We start from the raw sequence: 23617 nt of genomic DNA on the forward strand, positions 1-23617 counted from the left end.
AATAACGTTATTTTTATTTAATATTAAAATTTTTATTTGATTGAAATGACGACTAAAGTCACTGAAGCAATGAAACAAAAGTTTTTGGTAGAATACATTAAATCAGGAACTATTCCAGAAGGTTTTTACATTCATACTATGAAGGATGGTAGAGTTCAGTTTAGAAAGATAAAGCAACCATTAGATAGAGAAGGTATATTAAGGAAGATTAAACTTCATGAGGACAACATTGCTGAACTTAAGAAGAAGTTAGAAGAGTTGGAGAAAGGAAGAGAGTTATAAAGTAATGAATTCAAGTGGGTGAAAAAAGAGGTGAAAAAAGAGGTGAGATGTCACCACTTCACCTAAATTTATTTTTGTGCTATGTTTTCATACGTGTGAGGGTGGTGATATCATTAATTTTTAAGTTTATTTTTAAGTTTATTTTTAAGTTTATTTGGATGTAAATGACGAAAACTATTGAGATAACAAACTACAACGGTCATGAGTTCAAGAACTTGTTCTTCGTTCCTCGTGAAAATACATTCTATCAGATACGAGGGAGAAAGGGTAAAGTTAGTTTGAGCGTTTATGAAGGAATGAAGAATGGAAAGTTTATACAAGCATACGATACAAACGGTAAACGTGTTTCATTAGCTTTGTCAAAACTTACAGGTATAAACTATGACAGTGATTTTGACCTATATGAAGAAGAAAGTGAGTCAGAAGATTATGAGCTGTTATATGAAGCACAGCAATGGGAGGAGTTGCAATACTTTTGTAAGTGAGAACGTTTATTTTTACAGTAGTAAGGTGAAGTGGTTGGCGGCTTTATAAATATTTAAGGTTAAGTTGGTGTTGTCGTTTGTGTTGTAAAATATATGTTAACGGTTTCGTGAAGTGTCAAAACCGTTAAGTTGTGTATGGAGACGTGCAGTGCCTCAGTACACAACTTAGGTATACTAACTAAATTATAACAATTATTTTTGGTTTTATAGTTTTTTGGATCAAATCCATTTTAATAGAATTTATATACTATTCATCTATTAGTAAACACTACCGTATATTATTTTTTAAGCTATCTTATTTTTTGAAATTTTATTCAAATCTTTGGTCGCAAGAAGAATTGCATGATAAATAAAAACATTTAATCAAAGTCAATTTTATTTTTCATATTCAAATGGACTGAGTGTTAACATTTAACATTTTTTGCTAATTGTCGTCAAAAATTAGGCGTAAAGCAAAAATTGATATTTCATATGGTTTTATGATAGATAAGCATTATATTCACACTCATTATATTCGTAAATTTTGAGGTTTATCCTTCGCTTTTAAGATCATTGAATTTGATTTTTATATAAAATAGTTATATATTAGAAAATAATATGAGTTTATGTGATATTATTTTTCAGAAGATTTTGTGTTCTTCTTCAAAATTTTATTTTTTTATTAAAAAGAATCTTTACAAAATATACATTTACTTTAATTAATATTTAAAAACGTGCTCTATCAAAAGTTCCAAAAATTCAATATTTTAGCTTTTCTGAGGTGTCACTTTTGATGAATTTCTGTTTACAACAAAATAGTTTCTGCCCTAATTGGTTACCCATACAAATAATAAACCCACATTGAATTAATTTGAAATACATACAAAATTTATCAAATTTTGAATACAATATTTTAATTGTCAATTTCTATTATTGATAGTGATATCTTCCTCACATCTATCTGAGTCGAATGAAAGTCTTTTTATATTCATCTGACATTGATTTATATTTATAGTTATGAGAATTAGTAATGTAATAATACGCAGAGCATTCAACTTGCCTAAATACCATTTTAAAGTGGAAACAAAAATGGAAATATTGATGCAAAGAAAATCGAAATACCAAGAAGTATTTGCAGCAAGTATGAATTTCGTTGATATTATAAGGTCGATGAAAAATTGAGCGTTTTTAAAAAACCGCCGTTTGAGAGGAAAATTGTGAGTCCCGATGTATACTTTTTGACATTGTCAAAAACTTTGAAAGGACCAAAAAAATTTTAGTGTCAGAAAGTTTACAAATGTATACTTTCTGACAAACAGACTCTCAGAAAGTACTCAAACTGCGGTTTTTAATTTCCGCACTTTTTTTGGCGACCTTATTATTGAAACCCAGTTGATCGATATTCAATTATTTCAAAGGATATTTGAAAGTCTATTCAACTAATGATTCTTAGATCATTCTCTTTAAAATCGGAACCTTTTAGCTGATAACATATGTTTTCCCCATTTAATTCTGTTTTTCTTGAGAAGAGAATTTGAGGAAAAATCAAACTCAAATTTTTGAATGTTTCAATCAGACAACTTATTCAAATTCTTCATTCAAAGAAGGTTTTGTTATGATAATGGCTATCACGCATAACCAAATCAAAAGCTATTATCTCCCTTCTTCAGAAAAAATAAAAAAAGCTTTCATCTTTCATGAGAAATAAGGATTTATTGTATGTGTCAAGCATCATTCGCCTAGCAAATTATTCGCATATTGAAAGATATGTTAAATATTTTGCTTTTCAAAGCATATATTGAATGTCTTTTCAAAAATCGTCCTCAATTTTTCAGGAGATATTGCTTTTGATAAGGATTTATATATTTCATTTTTTCTGAATGGCTGAAAGCACGGCAAGTGTTGGAAGATCTGGATCTGAGATAGAAGCCGCTTCAGTCAGTAGATTTGAACACCTCATTGATATCCCATTCTCCGAAAAAATGATAGACTCGTTAATTGCTTTATTCAATTATTTCGATATTTACGCACCAAGAATGGAATTATTATACACAATCATTACATTCCTAAGATTCTTCCAGCTTATTGGTGGCTCATTCATGGCAGCCAATTTAGATTCCTTTGCTGAAAACACGTTAGCTCAAAAAGTTGTGAGCGTAATTACAGTACTATTCCATGTTGTTCCATTGGAATACAGAAGAGGAAATGAAATGATTATCTTAGGTGTAGTTAATGGAATTTTGCTAATTATGGGAATTTATCTCCAGGTTACAGCCTTTTCATATAAGAGCACTAGCAAAGTTCCAAAGGCTTCCCTTCTTATCCTAAGTGTCTATCTGGCTATTGGACCGTTCCTTTTGGTTCCAATTTCAGCCCAATATACTGGACAACTGCTTTCTGCTTACATTCAAGGTACGTGCCACAACATGCTTCAAGTGTGGTACTTATATTAACAGGAAACATACATTGATGGTTTTGGCCGGATCGGTTCTTGGTATATTACTTTGTATTGCAAATTTAGTAATCATTTTCCTCAAGACTCCATGGAATGATTACTTCTTCGCAGGTTTTACCATTGTCGGAACAATCACCTTCATTTGTACTGAATTCTTCCTAACAGCTCGTTCCAGAAAAGAACTTACTTTACTTGACCAAGTCGAGGATACTCAAGATATCACTATCCTTAAGTCAAAGAATAATTTTAAGCAGATCCTAGCCACGGGTTTTCAATTTGCACATCCAATTTGTTTAGATTTGTCAATATTCAAACTTGCTGCAAATGAATGGAAAGATGCATTAGATATGTGGTCTCTTTTCGCTAAATTCTGTGCTATTTATCCAGAAAATAGCCAAACATTACAAATGATCAGAGCAAGTATCGCTTCTGTCAAAACAAAAGACAAATTAGTAGGTGTAATCATAGAATGCACAAACTATATCATCAAGACAAGAGAAACAAAGTACACACCTCAGTTAAAAACGAAAATTTCAAAATTATCCAAATTATTTATGAAGACAAGAAACAGACAACGCAACATCTGGGATCTAGTACTTCAAGGAAACATAAGTGACTTAAGCTCAATCATTAAAAGAACTCAAGAATCAGTATATGAATGCGAAATCGAAATGTCTCACTTATTAATGCAGTATCCAAGTAACAGATTTATTGCAAAGCAGAACATGATCTTCCTCAGCGATGTAAAAGGCGATCCAATCGAAGCAAAGAACTATTCAGAAACATTATCGAAATTACAGAGGGGATTTACGACATCAGAAGACAACATTCGTAGTCTAGGTATGATAGCGTTTCCAAATCTCCCTGAAATTTCAAATACAGAACAGCAAGTTCAGAAAATTAAAACAACAGACGACGGATTAATAACCGATGACATTGTAATTGAAGAAACAGTCAATATAGAAGCCATTGAGTCCATTTCAAAGCAGATAGATAACCATAAAATCCCGGCTATCCAATTCATCTACTTTTCTACGCTTTTGCTTTGGTTCTTTTTCATTGTATTGCCTTTTATAGCATTCCTCATCGCTTACCAGTTCTTTGCTAAGCAGTTATCCCAGCCAGTGACATTCATGGAGGGAATTGCTCAAACAAGGAATGTTATTTCTATGCTTAGCGGTTATGTCAATCGCTTTTTATTTATGCAAATCGATGATCCACACATGCCAGGAACAAAGGTTGGGGAAGCTTTACAACTTGTTGAAGGCATGACATTGTCACATTTAGGCGGCTCTACTGTTTCATCTGAAGTTTATTGCTTCAAAAGTTCCAGAATCGAACACAAAGATGGCTCAACTTCGTTCATTCCAGCCTAAAAATACACACATGACTGAAGTCCGAAATTTGTTGTTCGAATCAAGTGTGGAGTTCACAAACTACATCACAAACACTAATTGGCAAACAACATATGCTTCAATTCCCCAAATCAGCTACATGATAAGCAACCATGTTGATAAACTTATTTCTTTAGAAAAGGTTACAGCAGAAACAGCATGTAATTCAGATTCATTGATCACTCGGAACAATGTTATGGCACCAACATTATCATTAGAGTTGTATTGATAATTATCTGTGTTATTGTATATCCTATTGTTCTTGTTTTACAAATCAAGAAACTGAGGAAGAATCGCTTTGAAATTCTCCAGATGCTAACAATTTTGCCAAAAACAGTGATTTCTAGCATCTCACAGTCATTTTCTAAACTTAAAGATGGTAACAGCAGCACAACAAACGAGAACAACACCGATCAAGAGCGAAACAGACAAGAAGAGAGTATTATTAAGTTATTCAACTCTATTTCCGACGGATCATCGAAAGCATCTATCGAAATGTCCAACATGTTCTGTTTCATTTTCATTGTTGTTCTTAGCTGCATCAGTTACTATCTTTCTCTTGAAATTTTCATCGAATCATCAGCTAATCTTATGTACAACTCTAACCACATCAATTACGTTTTCGGCAGCAACTCATTCATGTTCACCGTTGTTGGAACACTTCTGAAGATTGCATTAGCTAAATACGACACAATTTTTGAAAATTCTATTGTCAACATCACACAAGACTTGATCGATCTTAATAACAACTTGCCAACACTTGTCAACAATTTCCAGATGATCAGACTTGGCTCGCCAGATCCACGCGAAGTTCCATTCCCACAGATGGAGAAAGAAATCATCCGCGCATCAAACGAACTTGTTTGTCATGGTGTTTATTCACCTCCTAAACCAGTTATTGAATCATGTCACTGTTTCTCAGTTGCACAACAGTTCCTTATCTCCACATCTATTGTTAAGAAGTACACATCTAACATGCAGACCGAACCAGTTACATATCCTAATGCTAGTGAAATGGCATTGAGTCAACTTTGGCAGATTGGTCCTGTTGAACTTTACGAAACATTTTTTGGTCCAGCCGGTGATTTGATTGTTCCTATTATTTTGGACGGTATTTCGAAACAAGGTGATTATTTAGAGATCTATGCAGCATTTTTCATTGTCATCACATTCATTATTTCTATTTTTGTCATCATTTCTACCAAGAAAGAGAACGAACACTTGAAGTTCTGTCTGAAACTTTTCTTGCGATGTCCACCTAATTCAATCCTTAACAACAAGCGAATTATGGATTTACTGAGTGGTAATTACAATTTCATGAACGAAGATTTGACCGACAAACACAACTCATTCTCAAATGAGATTGTGAACAAACTGAACGAAATTGTTATTGTTTGCCAAGAAGAAACTAACAAGATCATCTCCGTGAATCATTCATTCGAAGAACTCTTCAACATCAAACAAGAAGAAATCGAAAACACGCAAATCAAAGATTTCTTTATTGATTCTAAGTTTGAAGGTGATGTTTCTAAAGTTTTCACACAAAAGACTAACCTTGTTTACACTAACAAAGACAACGAAAAATTTTATCTTGAATTCAACACAACAGTTGTCTCCGGTCGACGAATCTTCAGTGGCCACAACAACACGTCAAACATCCTCCACGAGAAGATGATTGCCGACGAGAAGAAGAAGAGCGATGCTATGCTTGCATCAATCTTACCTGCAATGCTTGTTCCACGTGTTCAAAGTGGTGAGAAGAACATCTCATTCTCAGTCCAATCCGCGAGTGTTCTTTTCCTTGATGTTGTTGAGTTCACGCCATGGTGTGGTTCACACGATGCTAGTTATGTCATGCGAATGTTGAACATCATGTTCAAAGAGTTTGATGCTATTACTAATTCCCATAAGACCATGACTAAGATCAAGTGCATTGGTGATTGTTACATGGCTGCTGGTGGCATCTTTGATGAAGTTAATCAGCCAGCAGTTCATTCTAAAGAAGTTGTTGATTTCGGCTGTTGTGTTATCAAGAAACTTATTGAAATTGATGAACGTGAGAATGAAAATCTTCGAATCCGTGTTGGTGTTAACACCGGTGGTCCTATTGTTGCCGGCATCATTGGGACAGAGAAACCAACATTCGAAATCTTAGGTCCAGCAATCAACATCTCACATGAAATGGAACATCACGGTGTTGCAATGAAAGTCCACATTTCTCGTCCAGTCTACGAACTTATATATGGTCAACAGTTTGACATCAAAGAACGTGGTGAAATTGATGTCAAAGGGAATAAGATGTTCACTTATATTGTTGAACCATAATTTTTTTATTTTTTTTATTTCTATTTTTTGTTTATTAAAATTTATTTATGTTTTACTTTTTCTATGTTTCTTTAACATTTTGTGCATGTATCATCTATCGATTTTCATCTAGGATTGTAATCATATTAATCGATGAAAAACATTTAAAATTTAATTTTATTAATTAAAAAATATGATGATATAATATATATGATTGAATGTAGGAATTAATATATTTCTGATCTCATTTTGATGAAAAATTATGTTTGATTTCGAAGTTTTAATAATTAGAAATTATATTTTAAAGAAAAAAGCATTATTTCGATAAACAATAAATAATGAGACATTTAAATCAATGTGTTCAACTTTTATTAGCAGAAGATAAAGGAACAACTAAAGATCGAATAAATTTAATATATTCTGGATCAAATGTGTCATCTTCGATGTTTATTATTTTATTTTCATAATTATTAACTATAGGAATTAGAGCTTCGCATTTAGATGTAGATAAGTGTGATAAATTTAAATATTTTTCTTCATAATTGATATTTTCAGTTTTAACATTATCTGGAATAGATGGAGTACTCTGAACATAACAATTTTTAACTGTAAATGAATTTGATTCAAAATTGGAAAAAAGATTAAATCCTGATGGACCTTTATTTCCAAATATAGAACAGTTTTCAATTGTTATAATTCCATAACAATAAATTATTCCATTATCTGTTGTACTCTGTTTGTTTTTCAAAATGTTGCAAAAAGAAACAAAATTTGTTTTATAATTAGAATGAAATAATACTATATATTGTTTGACTGTATTATTTTCAATTGTACAAAGTGAAATTGATGCTTCTGTTGATGGATAAACGCCATAACTAGAATGGGCCTCTCCTGTACATTGACTGATATTTGTGGATCGAATTGAAGTATTTCCGTAATATAGAGATAGAGTTTTTCGAGATATTTCATTGCCACAAAGAAAAATCGACGAATCATGGACAAAATTAAAATTGTTTGGATCGTTACAATATGAATGGGAGTGATGACCTCCTTCTGTACCAGTGTTAGTTGTTTGTGATAATAAAGAGCAGATTTTGTGTTGAACAAAAGAACTTTTGCAGTAAAAATAAACACTGCCACCAATATTTGTGCTCGTGTAATTTTGAAAGTTGCATTCTGAATGTAATACTTTGATGTCGTCGGATGAATATTTGATGGCACTATCTTTGTAGTCAAAGAAGAAACTGAGCAGGACAAAACACTCTTGTTCTGTGGCTGTTGGTTGGCAGTTACTGCATGTAATATGATTTGGTCGATCATCTTCTTGATAAAAGTAATGCCAAGCATCAAATGGAACATTTGATATCTAATAAAATCAAATTTGTAAACTATTCAAAATTGAATCATTAAAATTTACCAAATAAATTTTTCAAATTTTTATAGTATATGCGTATGTTCGCAAAATTGTTAAGTAGAAAAATTTACATTTGAATGAAAAATAATCGTAGTTCCTATAAGGTCGAAAAAATATAGTGTTCAGACAGAATAAAAATAAGTGAAGGTATTACAGTCTACCCAATCATTGTTCCCCCTAATCGAGATCCTCATGATCCAGAATATAATTGTGATACTATATCAGATAAAATAAAAGTATATTAGAGATGGAAAAAATACCAGATCGGCAATTCTTTGGATATCCTGCTGGTATGATATGCTTAGATTAAGAAAGTTAACTATAAAAATGAAGATAATTGGCAACTTTATTTAAATACAAACAAAAAAAAAGTTTAAAACATACAGATTAACGCCTACTAAGTGGTATCTTACGTGATATAGCTGGTTCGAACATCTGAGCCAAAGAAGCGAAGAAGATGAAGTCATCTTTTCCAGTAAATTTTAGTTCTTTGATTATCTCTCCAATATTTTCAGGTGTCAGTGAATTAATTCCTTTGTACGTCTTCTCATCGATAAGATTGATAAGTTCGAATGTTATTCGCATTATTACGTCGAAATGCTCTTTACAAAGCAAACTGTGACATGTTTCTGGCATCTGTGTCACTATTAACAGCATTGTAGATATCCATGGTGCTGGAGCTGTTATTTCTATGATCTGATTCTTGTATTGAGCTTTGATCGCTGTTAATCTCCTCCTTTTAGTGATATCTTCGAGGAAAGATGCTTCCGTTGCTTGTTTGTACGCAGGGAGATGCTTTTCTGGTGCCGATGTAGTAAAGATTTTCCTTTCTGACATTCTGACGTATGTTATTGGGTGTGCTGAAGCCAGGAATATGTCAACTATGTCTGTTTTCTGCTTGGAAACGCATTGTAGGAATAATCCTGGTGTAATTTTGTCACTAATCTTAAGAGAAGAGTGAATAAGTTGATTCGGAAGTAAAAAGTTCGCCAAAAAGGAGGCGAGTTTGTATGTTTCTGTATCATCATCGGATTCAATTATAGTTATCACTTGTGTCGCTAAGTGAGAAGAGAGAACAAGCGAATAAAAACGTAAATCGCCTGGAAAGATTTCAAAATCTGGAATTTGCTCAATCGATGATGAAAAGTAATCAATGCATTGTTGATGGATTGGTTGTATGAATCTTTCTAACTTCTTCAAGGGAAAATTATTCGTAAATGAGGATTTCGCTGCAGCTGCAAGGTATAATGAGTGTTGTGACAGAATTTTAATGGAGTTCCTGTAATTAGGAATATGGTGTGTATCTAAAATTAGTGTTAATGCGTAAAAGGTTTTTCTCTGGTTTTGTGTAATTGAGAAAAGAGTAGCAACAACATACCAATTGTAGCTTTGTAATTCAATAATTGATGTTACATATGATGAATATGCATTATCTTTTTGTCTATGAACATTTGCAAGAAGTAATCTGAAGAGAGATTCAAGAGATCCTTCTGCAGGATCACCTTTTGCAAACCATTTCTCAAGAATTTGTATTCCGCAAGCCAGATCGAAAGAAGCTAATGCAACTCCAACAAATGGATCATTCATCATTCGACCTTTTTGACGGATGAATCAGAAAAATGTGTTTCAAATTATGTTTGATGATTGACACATCAATATATCCAGCTTAAAAATGAGTTTTTCATCTTTTCATATTTCTTAAACTGTTATTAGACATTAAATCAGTATGAAATTTTCAAATTACTCATAGGCAAATACAATACATGTTTTTGGAACAACTTTCCACTTGCTTTGCTATTTCTTCAATATGAAATTTAGCTTAGATCTTGAGATATTAGGGGAAAGATAAAAACTCGTTCAGTGTTCTCTGAATGCAAGATATAAAAAGATGAAAATACAAAAAATAGAAATTTTTTTGCAAACATAATTAATTTTTAACAACAAGATGAAGAAGAATTCTTCTTGGTTTGAGAAATATCTACTCCTTTCTCTTTAGAGTGATCAGTAGAAAAGTGCAAAAACAATGAATTAATTAGCGAATTGATACCTTCTCCAGTAAGTGCTGATGTATAGAAAAGCTTCGAATCATGATCATCCGCAAATTTTTTGATTGTTTCCATGGTCATTGCCACATGATCTTTCAAATCACTTTTATTTGCCACAATATATACAAATGCGTTTTCGGTTGACTCTTTAAAAACACTTATCCATGTATCTAATGATTCAAGAGATTCTAATTTTGTAATATCGAATACTGCAAGTGCGCATTTTGCATCTCTGTAATATATTGGTCCGAGACTTCTGTATCTTTCCTGTCCAGCAGTATCGCAAAGATCAAGCCTAACTTTTTTGGAGTTAATTTCCTTCTCGAATGATGAAATTGTTGATCCGATTGTTGAAGAAACATTACCATCGAATGCTTCGTCTTGGTACTTTTTAATTATTGATGTTTTTCCAACCATACTATCTCCAATTAAAACTATTTTTATTCCCTGATTCGTCATCCCTCAAAAAAAAATCTACAAAAAAAATTCCTGATGAATTGATATATATCATTTTAATAACTAAAATCTGAAATCATTTCTCACCGGAATATTTTTTTCTCATTTACAAGTTCTGCATCTGGCTATGATATGATCTGAAATATCAATTGTTGTTCGTAACATGATCATACAAGCCATTGGAAGTAATTCCATAACAATTGGACATCTTTTGATACTTGAATGACCAGTAGATACTTCATAAAAAGTTTTGAATTAAAATAAAGCGCATACAAACAATTTATATAAATAACAAAATTATAAAAGAATAGTCTTTGGAGCATTTCTAAGTCTTCTGTTTCCATTGATGAGCTGAGCACGAGCAACATTTCCAAGAACAGAGAAAGCCTTTGGCTTCATTGAAGCTGCTTCATGGAAACGCTGGGAAACCTTCTTCATAACAAGCTTCATTGTTGGGCGAACCTCTGGGCTGAATTCGAGGCACATCGTTATGATTTCCTTTAAGTCGTTGTTGCTGATACGACGAGTATCGAGACCTCTCTTGTAGTCAGAAACAAGAACTTCGTAGCTTGTTGTGCGGAATGGAAGGCGACCTGTGGCAAGGCAATATAATGTAACACCGAATGACCAGACGTCAGCTTTGAATGGATCATATGGTTGCTGCATCATGACCTCTGGTGCCATGAAATTAAGTGTTCCGGCAACCTGTGATGATTTAGAAGAGGATTCTGAAGAGCATTCGTCATCGTTTTCCTCAGAAACTTCAACGGTTTTTTGATTGATGAACTGAGTAAGGCCGAAATCGCAGAGTTTGGCTCTGCCAAAATCATTGATGAGTACATTTGAGAGTTTGATATCGCAATGAGCGAAACCTTTTTCGTGCATGAAGGAGAGAGCGTCGCAAATTTGACGGGAGTACTTAATAACGTCAGCTTCTGGGATTCTCTTACCAGAATTGATAAGATCTAAGAGGCTTCCACCACTGCAGAACTCAAGAATAAGGAATAAGTAGTTCAAACCTGTGAAGACATCATAAACTCTAACAATATTTGGATGATTTAAGGATGTGAGGGCCTTAACTTCTCTATCAAATGATTGCTTGTTGATTCCATCGAATGTATGCCATGATGAGACTTTGCAAACAAATTGCATTTTGTACTTCTTGCTATAGACGAGGTAGCAGGATCCGAATGATCCCTTAGAGATATAACTAATCATGTTGTAGTCATGCTTGTTTAAGATCTCGTTGACTATGCTAATCATCTATATTGAAAAATGAACCAACTATTCAGACACCTAATTTGAGAAGAGCCTTGAAAAATTAAAAAATCAAGGATATTGGAGAAAAGTATACTTAGATTAATATTTTCAAGTTTGAAGTAAAAAAAGTCTCAGAAGTTTAAATGTCACAACAATTTATTTGTGGGTAAACGGTTAGAAACATTCAAATAATTGTGACTAACACAAAAATCAAGGTATTCAATTTATTAATTTCATTTTTTATTGAAGATAATATCGATTATACTATATATGAGCAGCCATTATGCAAATTAACCATAGAATTGAAGGCAGTATTCAATTAGACTACAAATGCTGTTTCATATTATTCGTGTCGTAAATTCGTTTACTGGTATATTCTTAAAACTAAAGTTGGGAAAAATCATTCAAATTATTTGAGATCATTTTTTGAGTTTTTGAGAGGATTTTTTCTAATCACTTTATCTTCATGATCATAAAATATACTATACATTGCAATATTCGATTTTAAAAAATGCTTAATACTTTTTGATTTTTAGGAAAATAGCGTTTAGAACCATATCTCATTCTGATTTCTTACTTTCAGCACAATTCAAAGTAAATTGATATTTCTGAGCCATTTTTCCTCCTTTCAAAAATGTAAGATTATACATTATGTAGAATGCAGTTATTACAATCCATGTTATTTCCTGTAATCGGAATTGAAACCATCACAAATTAATTTCAATCTCGATGTTCTTCTCAATCTTCTCAATTTGTATAAAATTTTGAAACGTAATACAATTTCCTCAACATGTTCGATATTAATAATTTTTATAAATTTAGATATAGATATCATATCCAAAGGGATTTCTTACGTTTAAAAGTGTTTTCTTCAACATTTTTTCTTGATAGTTTTTTCCTTGTTCAAAATCAGATTTTTATGTTTCTAATTCATTACAACATATCAGGTGGTTTATGATCTATAATAAAATGACTTCAAGAATTGAACAAAAATATCTTCTGATCAATGATATATATCCTAATTACTAAAATACAGCTATCGTTAATTTACAATCTAGTAATGCATGCTATGTTAGCTATTTGAATGCATTTTGACATTATTTCGCGAATGTGAGAATTTCTATTTTTGTTGAAATATTTGAAAATTTCATTGATAATAGCAAGTCATCAACTTTTAAATTAATTTATTAGGATAATTTATATCATCCACGGTTTTTTTATTTTGCAGTCATCTTTTCTTTAATATTAATAAAAATTGGATATTTATCTGAGCAAATAAATGAAATATATATTGATTTAGTTCATAATATTTATAATTAATGCTAATTTTAAAATTCATGATCTTTTCTAATTGATTGATTTTAAAAATTGTTTTCGAAGTATTAATATATCAATCATTTATATATAAAAACAACAAAAGAAACATATTATAATTTTGGAAGTGAAGGCATTCTAATCAATCTCTTGCGTCCATTAACAACGCTTTGAGTATTCTTTTTACCAAAGAAAATACTTATGGACTTTGGCTTCAAGCTGCTTGTTTCTCTAAAAGCTTCAATACATCTGAATTTGATTTGTCTCATTGTTGGACGTTCGTTAGGATCAAAAGTCATGCAGCTTGTTATTATATCTCTGAAGCCTATATCAACAATACTTATCGTCTCATAACCAAGTTTGATTTCTTTGAGAATTGATTCCAGATTCTTTCCTCCGAAAGGAAGATGTCCTGTTGCCAATGAGTAGAATGTGACGTCTAATGACTAAACATCTGCTTTGAATGGATCGTATCCCTTTCCGGCCATAATTTCTGGAGACATGTAACTTAAAGTTCCTCTTATTTTAGTTGAATTTATGCGATTTGCATTTTTGAGGAACTGAGCAAGACCAAAATCGCATAACTTAGCTCTCCCAAAGGAGTCAATCAGGATGTTGGATAATTTTATGTCACAATGAGCAATGCCTTGATCATGCATATAACAAAGAGCATCAGAAATCTCTGTGAAGTACTTTGTTACAGTTTTTATTGGAACTCTCTTGCCCATTAAGGGTGCACACGAGAGGATCATGTAAACTTCAGAATTTAGAACCTTATTTTTAGGCATTATCTTGGCTACCTATTTAGGCTCGAAAAGCAAAAAATATCAAAAAATACAACTTGACTCCATTATGACCCTTTCATGGAGGTAGTTTTTATCCGCTAGTATTTTCCCTTTGAATCTCTTTACAATTCGAAATCAAATTCAAAACTCAGTAGAAGAAAGGAAGAATCGACTTACTACGGTTGTAATACGAATAAATACATATATTTAATTATTTTTATTTACATAATAATTGTTTGAAGCTCATATTCCATCAAATTTTTAAATAAAAACATTAAAATGTTGAAAATGTTCATATATTTTAATAGAGTTTTGGCACTTTATTGAGGAATTACTACATACATAGTCGAACTGAACTTGATATTTTGAAATTTAAATTATTTATCAAAATTAAAATTTAACTTGAAATTTATAATTATTTAGTCATATTTTGCATAATTCTAAGTAGATTTTGTAAAAAATCAAGAAAGAAAATTTTTAACGTGCTTTATTTTTTCTTTTTTATAATAATACATATTATTATATAATTAACATATTCATAATGTTTCACCCTTTCAAAAATATAATCCTCCTCCTCTCAAATAAACGTACATACGGGTGGCCTCTTTTTTCAAAAAATTAAAATTTGAAATTTTGGGCTCAAATATTAGAGATTTTTTCAACCTTCAACGATATATGTTGTCTATATCAGACCTCCTTTCTTTTTGATACTTAACATTGTTCCTAAATCTTAGCCGTTAAGGCTGTTCTGAAAATATTTTTTTTTCGAAAAAATTCGAAAAAAATTCTTAAAATTCAAAAATCCCTTAATTCCTGAGGATTTTGGAAAAAAGTTTTTACATGAACATGTGTATATTATATGAAGTATATTGATAAGGTAAAAATCAAATTTTATTGCATATTCATCGAGAAAATAAACTAACGAATCCCTCAAAATTGAGAGGGTAATCCTCCTCCTCTCAAATAAACGTACATACGGGTGCACCCTTAAGATAGCTTCAAGTAAGTTACCTCCAGAACAGTACTCTAAGATCATAAAAAGAGAATTGTCGGTCGAAAAAACTTCATATATTTTGACAATATTAGGATGGTTCAAATGGCTAAGTGCATCAACCTCTCTTTGATAATTTTGGAGAAAAGATTCATCTACGCAAAGACCAGAAATCACTTTGCAAACAAAATTACAGTAGTACTTTCGACTAAAAACCAAGTAGCAAGATCCAAAGGCACCCTTATTGATGTAGCGAAGGCAGGAATAACCATGTGCATCTAGTTGGAGCTCTATATCCTCAAACATTTACCAATATAATTGAAAATTGAATAAAATGAAAAGTCACTGAATTTTTTTTAGCAGGCCATTTTAAATCAAGTAATTTAGGATTATAATAAGGAATAGAGAAAAATATATTGTTTTGATTTTGAAGATTTGCCATTTTCTACAGAAAGGTAATTTAACGTTCCGAGCGGACTATTCAATTCATTTAAAAATGTTCACAATTTTTGTATTGATTTTTGTGGTTTTTTTATATCTTTTTGAGGGTAATCAGAAAATGTTTCGCTCTGTAATTATAGATAATATCTTCAATATCTTAATGGTAATTCCCGTGTAAAATTAATTTCAATTAAACTGTAAATTTTGTAATTAGATTTAGAAATAAGCTTTTTATAGAATACAAATGTATATTATTAGTTTTGTTAGAAATGTTTTCGATTTGCATCATATTGAAATAATTTCGATGAAAATCGTGCAAAGTTATCCAGAATTTTATAAACATTTCGCACTGTATAAATTTTTATAAAGAACCTCGTCCTCAGTATATTTAAGGGAGGCTTCCGACCAGAAATCTCTCTCAATTTTTTGTGATGTTTACACCAAAAGTGAGATTCGTTAAGCGTTTTTCTCGTTGAATATTGAGTTTCCCGGATTTTGAGTTATTCATAAAGCTCCTCTATATTATACCCTATCTACTGATATGATTATTTTTGAAAAATCTCTTAAATCGACCTGCACTGAATTTTTTAGGGAAAATTCCAAATTTTCTAAGCGTTTTCTGTCACGTTTTTTTACGGAATAAAATCCGAAAAATAATTTTTTTAAACAATCATTTGGGTAGAATACTTATCGAAAATCATATTTATAATTTGGGTCGATAAAAATAAGCGGATTCAAAACTGGCAAAAACCCTTTCGGCAATGTGTGGACGATTCCGAACCCCCTCATTTTTGAAATTTAATAAGAAAAATAGAATCTTTATTAAATATAGATTTTAAAAAACTTGGTTATAAATTACGAAATTTTCTCACTTGGGGTAAAAAGTGACAATTTGGTCGGAAGCCACCCTTAATTTTGTGAAGAATCATGGGATACTAATGAGGCGAAACCAATGCATCATTTTATTCATTACGCTATTTGAGAATTATCGGCATATTTGAATTATGCATTCAATATTCGCATTCATCACAATCAATTTACACCAGGTAATAACAATTGTAAATACATATCTCTATATTATTTTGACGAAAACGATATTTTATATTCATCCCAATCAACAGTATAGAATTCGAGTTTTTGAATTGGAATTTATTTTTACTAAATACACTTTAATTACGTTTATTATATCTATACATATACATTTCTTTCATATGATTTTCTTAACATTTTAAATTTCTTCTATATAATGCAATGTTTGCTTAATCTATATTAATTTTGATCAGATATAAATTTAAAACAAACTTTTTTTTCTGACATCTCTCTCTCAATCAGCGGAAATTTTCGTAAAAAATTGCGGAATTGGAAATATTACATTCATTATGAATATAATGAACTGTATGATCAGATGCTTATAACCATGATATATCTGTTAATAAATATAATAATCCTAAATTTCCCAAATCCAATCGTCCCATCGAAAGCATTATTCTTCATAAACCCATTATATCACATATTTTCAATATATAAAATCATAAAGAAATCAATCTTTTGCGATATTTTGGAACTCATATGAAATTTCAAGCCATATCGATTATTTCTGATGATAATTAGACTTAAACATTATTTATCTCAACATTTAAAGCTCATTGTGATCATAAGGTTTAATATATTAATCATCCTGAACTCTAATTGAAAACAAATCTGTTTCCATTTATACTGACCCTATTGATAATGCAAGTATTAACTAACAAATGATTTTATACTAAATCACAATATGTATATATTCTCAAGAATGAAAATATGAGATTTCCAATTGGACTTGAAGGTATTTATACTGAAAATTGAGTGACATACAAATTATATTTCATATTTATAAAATCTAGTTCATAGAAACGTTGTATAGTTTATAATATGACTCTCATTCATTCCAAATGTAAATCGAAATGTTTTGAAAAGCTAGATTCTATCAATTAATATTTCACCACTATCTAATACATGATTTTTCTATATAGGAAAGCAGGATTATATTGAAACATCTAATTCATGAAAATATATTTCATCACAATTGTTCAATTGTCCCAATAAAAAATCAATAAATAATCAATTCATATGATGGGATATGCTGAAATGCTATTCCCAAAAAAATTGGTGTCGTTGAAAAAAAAGTTCAAAAATTTTATTTTATTCTCGATTAAAAAAATGATGTTAACTCAAACTGAATCATCTTAATGTATATCTTATGTTTTCTAAATGGTTTACATACTTTCCTAGTAGATCTTACTGTGTGCACAAAAGGAACTAGCTCTTACAACTTAATTGTGCTCAAACTCATCGAATTTCAATTTTTGAAATATTTTTAGACTCATTTATTGTAAAGTCGTGAATTTTTTCGATCTAAAATTTACCAGATATTACATAGAGAGCAGAAAATAATTTGGAAGGTAATCGCAGTGTCATTGGTTAAACCTTCCTATTATTGAATAATTTAAAATGATGAGATATATTATTTACATTCGGTATCAAAATAAAGAGATATACTTATAAGCTCTTTGGAATATGCAGTCGTTATCTTTTTGAAAATTATTGTGGTAAATTTTATTGGAATCGCGCTGTTGAGTCTGATGAATCCTGGATTCCCTCCCAAATTTCAATTTTAGTGAATATCTGTTTGATCAATTTTAGAGACTATATCTGAACAAGCATGTCATGAAGCTTTTTGTCAGAATGAATTAAATAAAGTGTAATAATCTGTAGGGTGAATGTATAAACATGCAACAATTCTTTAGGTAAGAAATCAAATATGATATAATATAATTTCGGGACTCAGTTGGCTAGGCTTGCCCTTCGGCAAGCCTAGCCAACTTCGGCAAAATAAACATATTATGATTATAGGAAATGAGTTTATACAAATAAATTTAATTGTGAGTGATTAATATTATATTTTAAAGATTATTATGTAAAATATAAGATAGACTTTTAGCTAAATCGAAGTAATTTAGAGAACAATTTGAGATTTTAGAGATTTTTCAAATGAAATATTGAAAGCAAAGAATTTATTAAGAATTTGTTGTGAAATGAATACACTTCGGTAAGGCATTAGATTGGCGTGATAATTGACAAAATTGGAGCTTAGCTATAACAAAAAATTGTAATATATTTGAAAATCTAATAGTTTTATTTAGTAATTTGATATCGATGCGATCATAGATATTGATTTGAATATTAAATTCGAAAGTTTGTAATTTATAATGATATTTAGGAGCTGTAAAGCTAAAGACTAATTAAGTATATGATGACAAAGAACTTGCTAGAGATTAAAATCTAAAATTTTAGAATTTTTAAAATTAAATTGAAACTACATGAACATATTAAAAATCTTTTAAAGTATACTGGCACTCCAATAAGTCATTAGTTCAATGTGATGCATTAGAAGTTTGATTGAAAAGTCTGGTTAAGAAATGATGAAAATGTGAAATGAAAATGCAGCATTTCTCTCAATTTTTCAGACACTTTTTGTCTATCGTTTTCGAAGTGGCGCTTCGCGCCGCTAATAAAATTTTGAGAACAATTTTAGTTGTTTGTTCGGCACAATTATTTTAACGAATTACTGTTGCATGCTAAGTAGTGTCAACGATAGAAATTGAGAGCATATTAATCGTCGAGGAAGTACGATTATTTTTTGGGCGAAAAAGTATCTTAAAATATGATTATTAATATGTTTTTAAAATAAAAAATTTGAAAGTTAATTTGAGATTCTCATATAATTTTTTGAATGAAAAAAATAAATATAGTCTATATGAGTTTTTGAATAATCACACTTGAGATATATCTAAAAAATAATTAAAAATAGAGTTTGAGAACACTTTTCAAGGTGTAATGAAAAGTGTGATATAGAAAATAATTATAGATATTTTAATTTTATATATTGTGCTAAGCATTATATTAAATTTTTAGGAAAAACACTTTTCATAAGTATTCAATATTTGAAAATACGCTCCAAAAAAGAATAGATTCTTTTATATTCGCTTATATAAAAGGAGACTCTCTATCAGATGCGAATGCCTGAATTCAGCACCTCTGATAGAGAGTTTCCTCTTATATAAGCAAATCTTTTCATTCGTTTTTGTTAATATAAAAACATCAAAATCTACCAATATGAGAAATTAAACCCTGCGAGGCACCAGTCTAGAACTGGCACTTCGCAGGGTTGAATTTCTCTTGACAAAATACAATAATCAAATGCTCCAAAGTTTTCAAATTTTTATTAGGAATAGGAGCCTACAAAGCACTGATTATATATCAGTGCCTGGTAGGCTCCTATTCCTTCTCTAAATGGAGAAACTTTGTTTGAATAAGATAACATGCGAACAAAGTTTCTCCCATTTAGAGTGGGATTTGGAGGGTGGGAGGTACATAGATAGACTATGTATCTCTCACCCTCCAATTCCCTCGGGAAAGTTCGAAAACTTTGGTGCAATCAGCAACGATTGCACCAAAGTTTTTGCGTTTAATTGAAGGAATTGCTCTTTATGATATATACAGTTACAATGCATATATCATAAGGAGCAATTCCTTCCAGATATCTGGCAAACTTGCTCGCAATGGTTCACAATTGCGAACAAGTTTTGTCATTTGTCAAGAGAAATTAAACCCTGCGAAGCGCCAGTTCTAGACTGGCACCTCGCAGGGTTTAATTTCTCATATTGGTAGCTTTTTATGTTTTTATATTAACAATAACTCATGAAAAAGATTTGCTTATATAAGAGAATCTATTTTTTTTGGACCGTATTCTCAAATATTGAATACTTATGAAAAGTGTTTTTTTCTAAAAAATCTCAGAATATATTTACAATAGTAAAATAAATAAGATATTTAAATTTATTTTTAAATGCTTTTTTTATATGAGATTCTCAAAAGTTATATCAAAAGTCTGTTTTTTCTAAAATCTAATATCATAATCTATTTCTCATTTTAAGTACATCTTAATTCATTTTATTTTCTATATTTTTTCAATATTTTTGAGGGAATTGTGTTGCTTCCCCGACGATAAAATTGAGAGGTTTACACATTGACACTACTTAGCATGCAACATTACGATTCATAATTTGTTGTAATATAATAATCTCTAATTGATTTTTGACTTTTGATAATAAATTATTAATAAATATTTTGAAAAGTCATTTTCTTCGCTATTTGATTGGCGCAAAGCGCCAATCAAATAGCTCAGATTAAGAATATGATATTATTTCAAATAGGGAACAGGACAAATTTGCCACACGGCACTTTTTTAAAAAAAATTAATGGAGCGGAGCGATACTCTGCTGCAGGAGCCCCAAGGCTCCCAATCATTACGAAAGGGAGCCTCAGGGCTCCTGAGAATCCATCAGCAGAGGCCTTTTCATTTGGCCTCTGCTGATCAAAAATTCGGCGAAGCCATTCTTCGTCTCAGGAGCCCCAAGGCTCCCAATCATTACGAAAGGGAGCCTCAGGGCTCCTGAGAAACCTCTTTGAGAAGGTTTTCTTTAAGAAAACCTTCTCAAAGATGATTGTCAGCATTCACCCAAAATCTACCAAGAGTTTCAAAGTTTCAAATCTATCTGAAATGAAGCTTTGAATCTCTTGTATATCTAATTGTAGAGGTACCTTTTCAAAATGTCTTCTATTGATTAAATTTAATCAGTAAAAGTCATTTTGAAAAGGTACATCTCTATAATTGCTATTGAGCATTCACTCTTGGAACCTTGGAGCTCTTGTGTAGTGCATGAAAACTCCAAGATTCTAGCATAAAACATATATCATAGACATAATTTCTTCAAATATAATTTAAGGTTATTTTAAAAAAAATAGAAAAGCGTAATTTAAGGTTATTGAAAAGGTGACATTTGGCAAATTTGTCCCGCACTCTTTCAAATATGATGAAAATTTTTGAGTGAAAACTATCAAAAATAAGTCTTAAAAAATACATTTTTAGAAATGGTTTTTGATTCTTAATCATTTTATGTTTCAGCAACAGACAATCACTATATATATATCATCTAGCGGCGCTACGCGCCGATAGATGAAGGACAATTATCAGTATGTTTGTTAGCCGGCCAAAATTCCTAATCAAAGTTTTGCCATAAAAAAAATCAGATGGGAAGAGATTTTTACGCGATTCTCGGCGTTCCTCGAGATGCTGATCAATCATCCATCAAGAAAGCGTATAGACAACAGGCAATGAGATGGCATCCAGATAAAAATCCAGATAATCAAGAAGAAGCGCAAAAAATGTTTCATGATATCTCCGATGCATACCAGACATTAAGCGATCCAGAGAAAAGACGATTGTACGATCAGTTTGGTGAAGAAGCTGCATCAAATCAAGGTAGTTCCGGCGGATTTTCACATTTTGTTGATCCGAATGACCTCTTTAGAGCTTTCTTTGGCGGTAATTTCATGGGAGATAACGGGCCAGGTGGTGGCTTCGGATCATTCCCTCAATTCGGATTCACAGGATTCAATTTCCCCTTCGGTCAAGATTTTGATGATGAGCAGGACTTCGGATTCAGAAGATTTGATCGTAGACCTACAGGACCAAGATCTCCACCGCCAATTGAGCTTTCAGTTTCTTGCACTCTCGAACAACTATTTACAGGCTGCGAAAAGAAATTACTTGTTACGAGAACCGTCAAAGGTGCTCAAGAGCAGAAAGAAATCGTAGTAAAGATACCACCAGGATCAAAAGAAGGAACAAAAATTGTATCTACAGGCACAGGCGATCAAAACAGTAATGGACCTGCAGGAGATGTAATATTCACTATTAAGGAGCGATCAAATCCGATTTACAAACGACAAGGCGATGATTTAGTTACGACTGAAAAGATCTCACTTAAATCTGCACTTTCAGGCTTTGTTATTACCCGAAAAGATCTTGATGGAACAGATATCAACTTCCCTGTTAATAAAATTGTTAGACCTGGCGATTCTTTCTCAATTTCGGATCATGGATGGATCAAATCAAATGGAAAGCGTGGTGATTTAGTAGTTAAGTTAGAAATTGATTTTCCAGAGGAATTGCCTGATGAAGTCAAAGAAATTATTAAAGAATTATTCCCAGACTAATAATAAATGTTAATAATTGCTAAAGGCTTGTTAGAATTCAGATAGGCTTTTTTATTTAAGACTTAGTTTTTCTTACTCATCGAATGTTAACCAAAATTAAAAAAGATCTCTTTATTTTTGACGGTAACAGTAATTGTAGTAACTTACATTTTAAAAGAGTATATAGACAGATAGATGGATGTGTTATATTCTAGGAGAAAGTACGTTTTGAGTAAGAGTGGCATAATATTTATTAAGGATAACTTTAGTCGTAAAAATTTAGGAAATAAATTGAACTGTAATATTCAATTTTCACATCCTAAAATTCTATTATTAAATTGATATGCGTTTGATAATAATATTTATATGAAAATTGGCCAAATCTTGAAGTTAAATTATTTTTGTTCGGGAGAATCTTGCAAGTTTTGGGAGAATTCAAGTGCAATATCAAAAGGCGCACAATATATGTTAGAACCAATTAATGTTATTTAAGTCTAAAAATTTGTAAACCATACAATTTAAATTTTAGAAATTCATCTGAATAATGATAAACAAATGTTATATAATAAAAACGAAAATGATTCATCAATTGAATGAATTGAATCAAAAAAATGTTAAATTCGAAATGTCATTAGAGTGTACTTAAAGAAACTGTGTTGAACTGTAGCATTTTGCAATTTTTGAATTGCTGAGAGAAGATTGCATTGAATTTTTAAAAAATCAATGTAATCCATTTTCATATCATCATTATGTCTAATCGTTTTTATAATATTTAATATTTTCAAGAAAAATTTTATAAATTAAAATTTCACCTAAATCGCAATTAGATTCTATATTTTCATCCTATATGAAATTTATAGATTCTGAATTTTACAATTAATATTTTCCCCGAATCACAAATTGTGTATTGTTTCCATTCGTAATGCATTTGT

The 23617-nt window shown here is 31.0% G+C and overlaps 9 protein-coding genes across 9 annotated transcripts, besides 6 other annotated features; 5 read left to right on the top strand and 4 right to left on the bottom strand.

The window, feature by feature from the left end:
- Positions 1–887: part of a mobile genetic element that runs on past the window's edge.
- On the top strand, positions 46–282 carry TVAGG3_0458970 (uncharacterized protein; the record flags this gene model as incomplete). The annotated part of the gene is made up of 1 exon (XM_001288673.1): positions 46–282. The coding sequence occupies one exon, from the start codon at positions 46–48 to the stop codon at positions 280–282; it is 237 nt and encodes a 78-aa protein (XP_001288674.1).
- Positions 888–1521: 634 nt separating the features above from the next.
- Positions 1522–1559: a mobile genetic element.
- A 1067-nt stretch (positions 1560–2626) lies between these two features.
- Positions 2627–3199, top strand: TVAGG3_0458990 (guanylate cyclase protein; the record flags this gene model as incomplete). Its single annotated transcript, XM_001330465.1, has 1 exon — positions 2627–3199. The coding sequence occupies one exon, from the start codon at positions 2627–2629 to the stop codon at positions 3197–3199; it is 573 nt and encodes a 190-aa protein (XP_001330500.1).
- A 16-nt stretch (positions 3200–3215) lies between these two features.
- Positions 3216–4577, top strand: TVAGG3_0459000 (guanylate cyclase protein; the record flags this gene model as incomplete). Its single annotated transcript, XM_001330466.1, has 1 exon — positions 3216–4577. The coding sequence occupies one exon, from the start codon at positions 3216–3218 to the stop codon at positions 4575–4577; it is 1362 nt and encodes a 453-aa protein (XP_001330501.1).
- A 330-nt stretch (positions 4578–4907) lies between these two features.
- TVAGG3_0459010 (guanylate cyclase protein) lies at positions 4908–6920 on the top strand (the record flags this gene model as incomplete). Its single annotated transcript, XM_001330467.1, has 1 exon — positions 4908–6920. One exon carries the CDS (start codon positions 4908–4910, stop codon positions 6918–6920), a length of 2013 nt encoding a protein of 670 aa, XP_001330502.1.
- Positions 6921–8650: 1730 nt separating this feature from the next.
- Positions 8651–9908, bottom strand: TVAGG3_0459020 (guanine nucleotide exchange c9orf72 family; the record flags this gene model as incomplete). The annotated part of the gene is made up of 1 exon (XM_001330468.1): positions 8701–9903. The coding sequence occupies one exon, from the start codon at positions 9901–9903 to the stop codon at positions 8701–8703; it is 1203 nt and encodes a 400-aa protein (XP_001330503.1).
- Positions 9909–10102: 194 nt separating this feature from the next.
- TVAGG3_0459030 (GTPase protein) lies at positions 10103–10817 on the bottom strand (the record flags this gene model as incomplete). The annotated part of the gene is made up of 1 exon (XM_001330469.1): positions 10248–10817. The coding sequence occupies one exon, from the start codon at positions 10815–10817 to the stop codon at positions 10248–10250; it is 570 nt and encodes a 189-aa protein (XP_001330504.1).
- Positions 10818–11079: 262 nt separating this feature from the next.
- Positions 11080–12077, bottom strand: TVAGG3_0459040 (protein kinase protein; the record flags this gene model as incomplete). Its single annotated transcript, XM_001330470.1, has 1 exon — positions 11112–12077. The coding sequence occupies one exon, from the start codon at positions 12075–12077 to the stop codon at positions 11112–11114; it is 966 nt and encodes a 321-aa protein (XP_001330505.1).
- A 1757-nt stretch (positions 12078–13834) lies between these two features.
- TVAGG3_0459050 (protein serine/threonine kinase protein) lies at positions 13835–14140 on the bottom strand (the record flags this gene model as incomplete). The annotated part of the gene is made up of 1 exon (XM_001330471.1): positions 13835–14140. One exon carries the CDS (start codon positions 14138–14140, stop codon positions 13835–13837), a length of 306 nt encoding a protein of 101 aa, XP_001330506.1.
- Positions 14120–15160: a mobile genetic element.
- An 837-nt stretch (positions 15161–15997) lies between these two features.
- Positions 15998–16514: a mobile genetic element.
- Positions 16515–19845: 3331 nt separating this feature from the next.
- Positions 19846–20231: a mobile genetic element.
- A 628-nt stretch (positions 20232–20859) lies between these two features.
- Positions 20860–21509: a mobile genetic element.
- A 1-nt stretch (position 21510) lies between these two features.
- Positions 21511–22926, top strand: TVAGG3_0459100 (protein folding; the record flags this gene model as incomplete). Its single annotated transcript, XM_001330472.2, has 1 exon — positions 21738–22706. One exon carries the CDS (start codon positions 21738–21740, stop codon positions 22704–22706), a length of 969 nt encoding a protein of 322 aa, XP_001330507.1.
- Positions 22927–23617: the final 691 nt, after the last annotated feature.

Source organism: Trichomonas vaginalis, chromosome II (assembly GCF_026262505.1).
Source record: "Trichomonas vaginalis G3 chromosome II, whole genome shotgun sequence".
Lineage (NCBI taxonomy): Eukaryota > Parabasalia > Trichomonadida > Trichomonadidae > Trichomonas > Trichomonas vaginalis.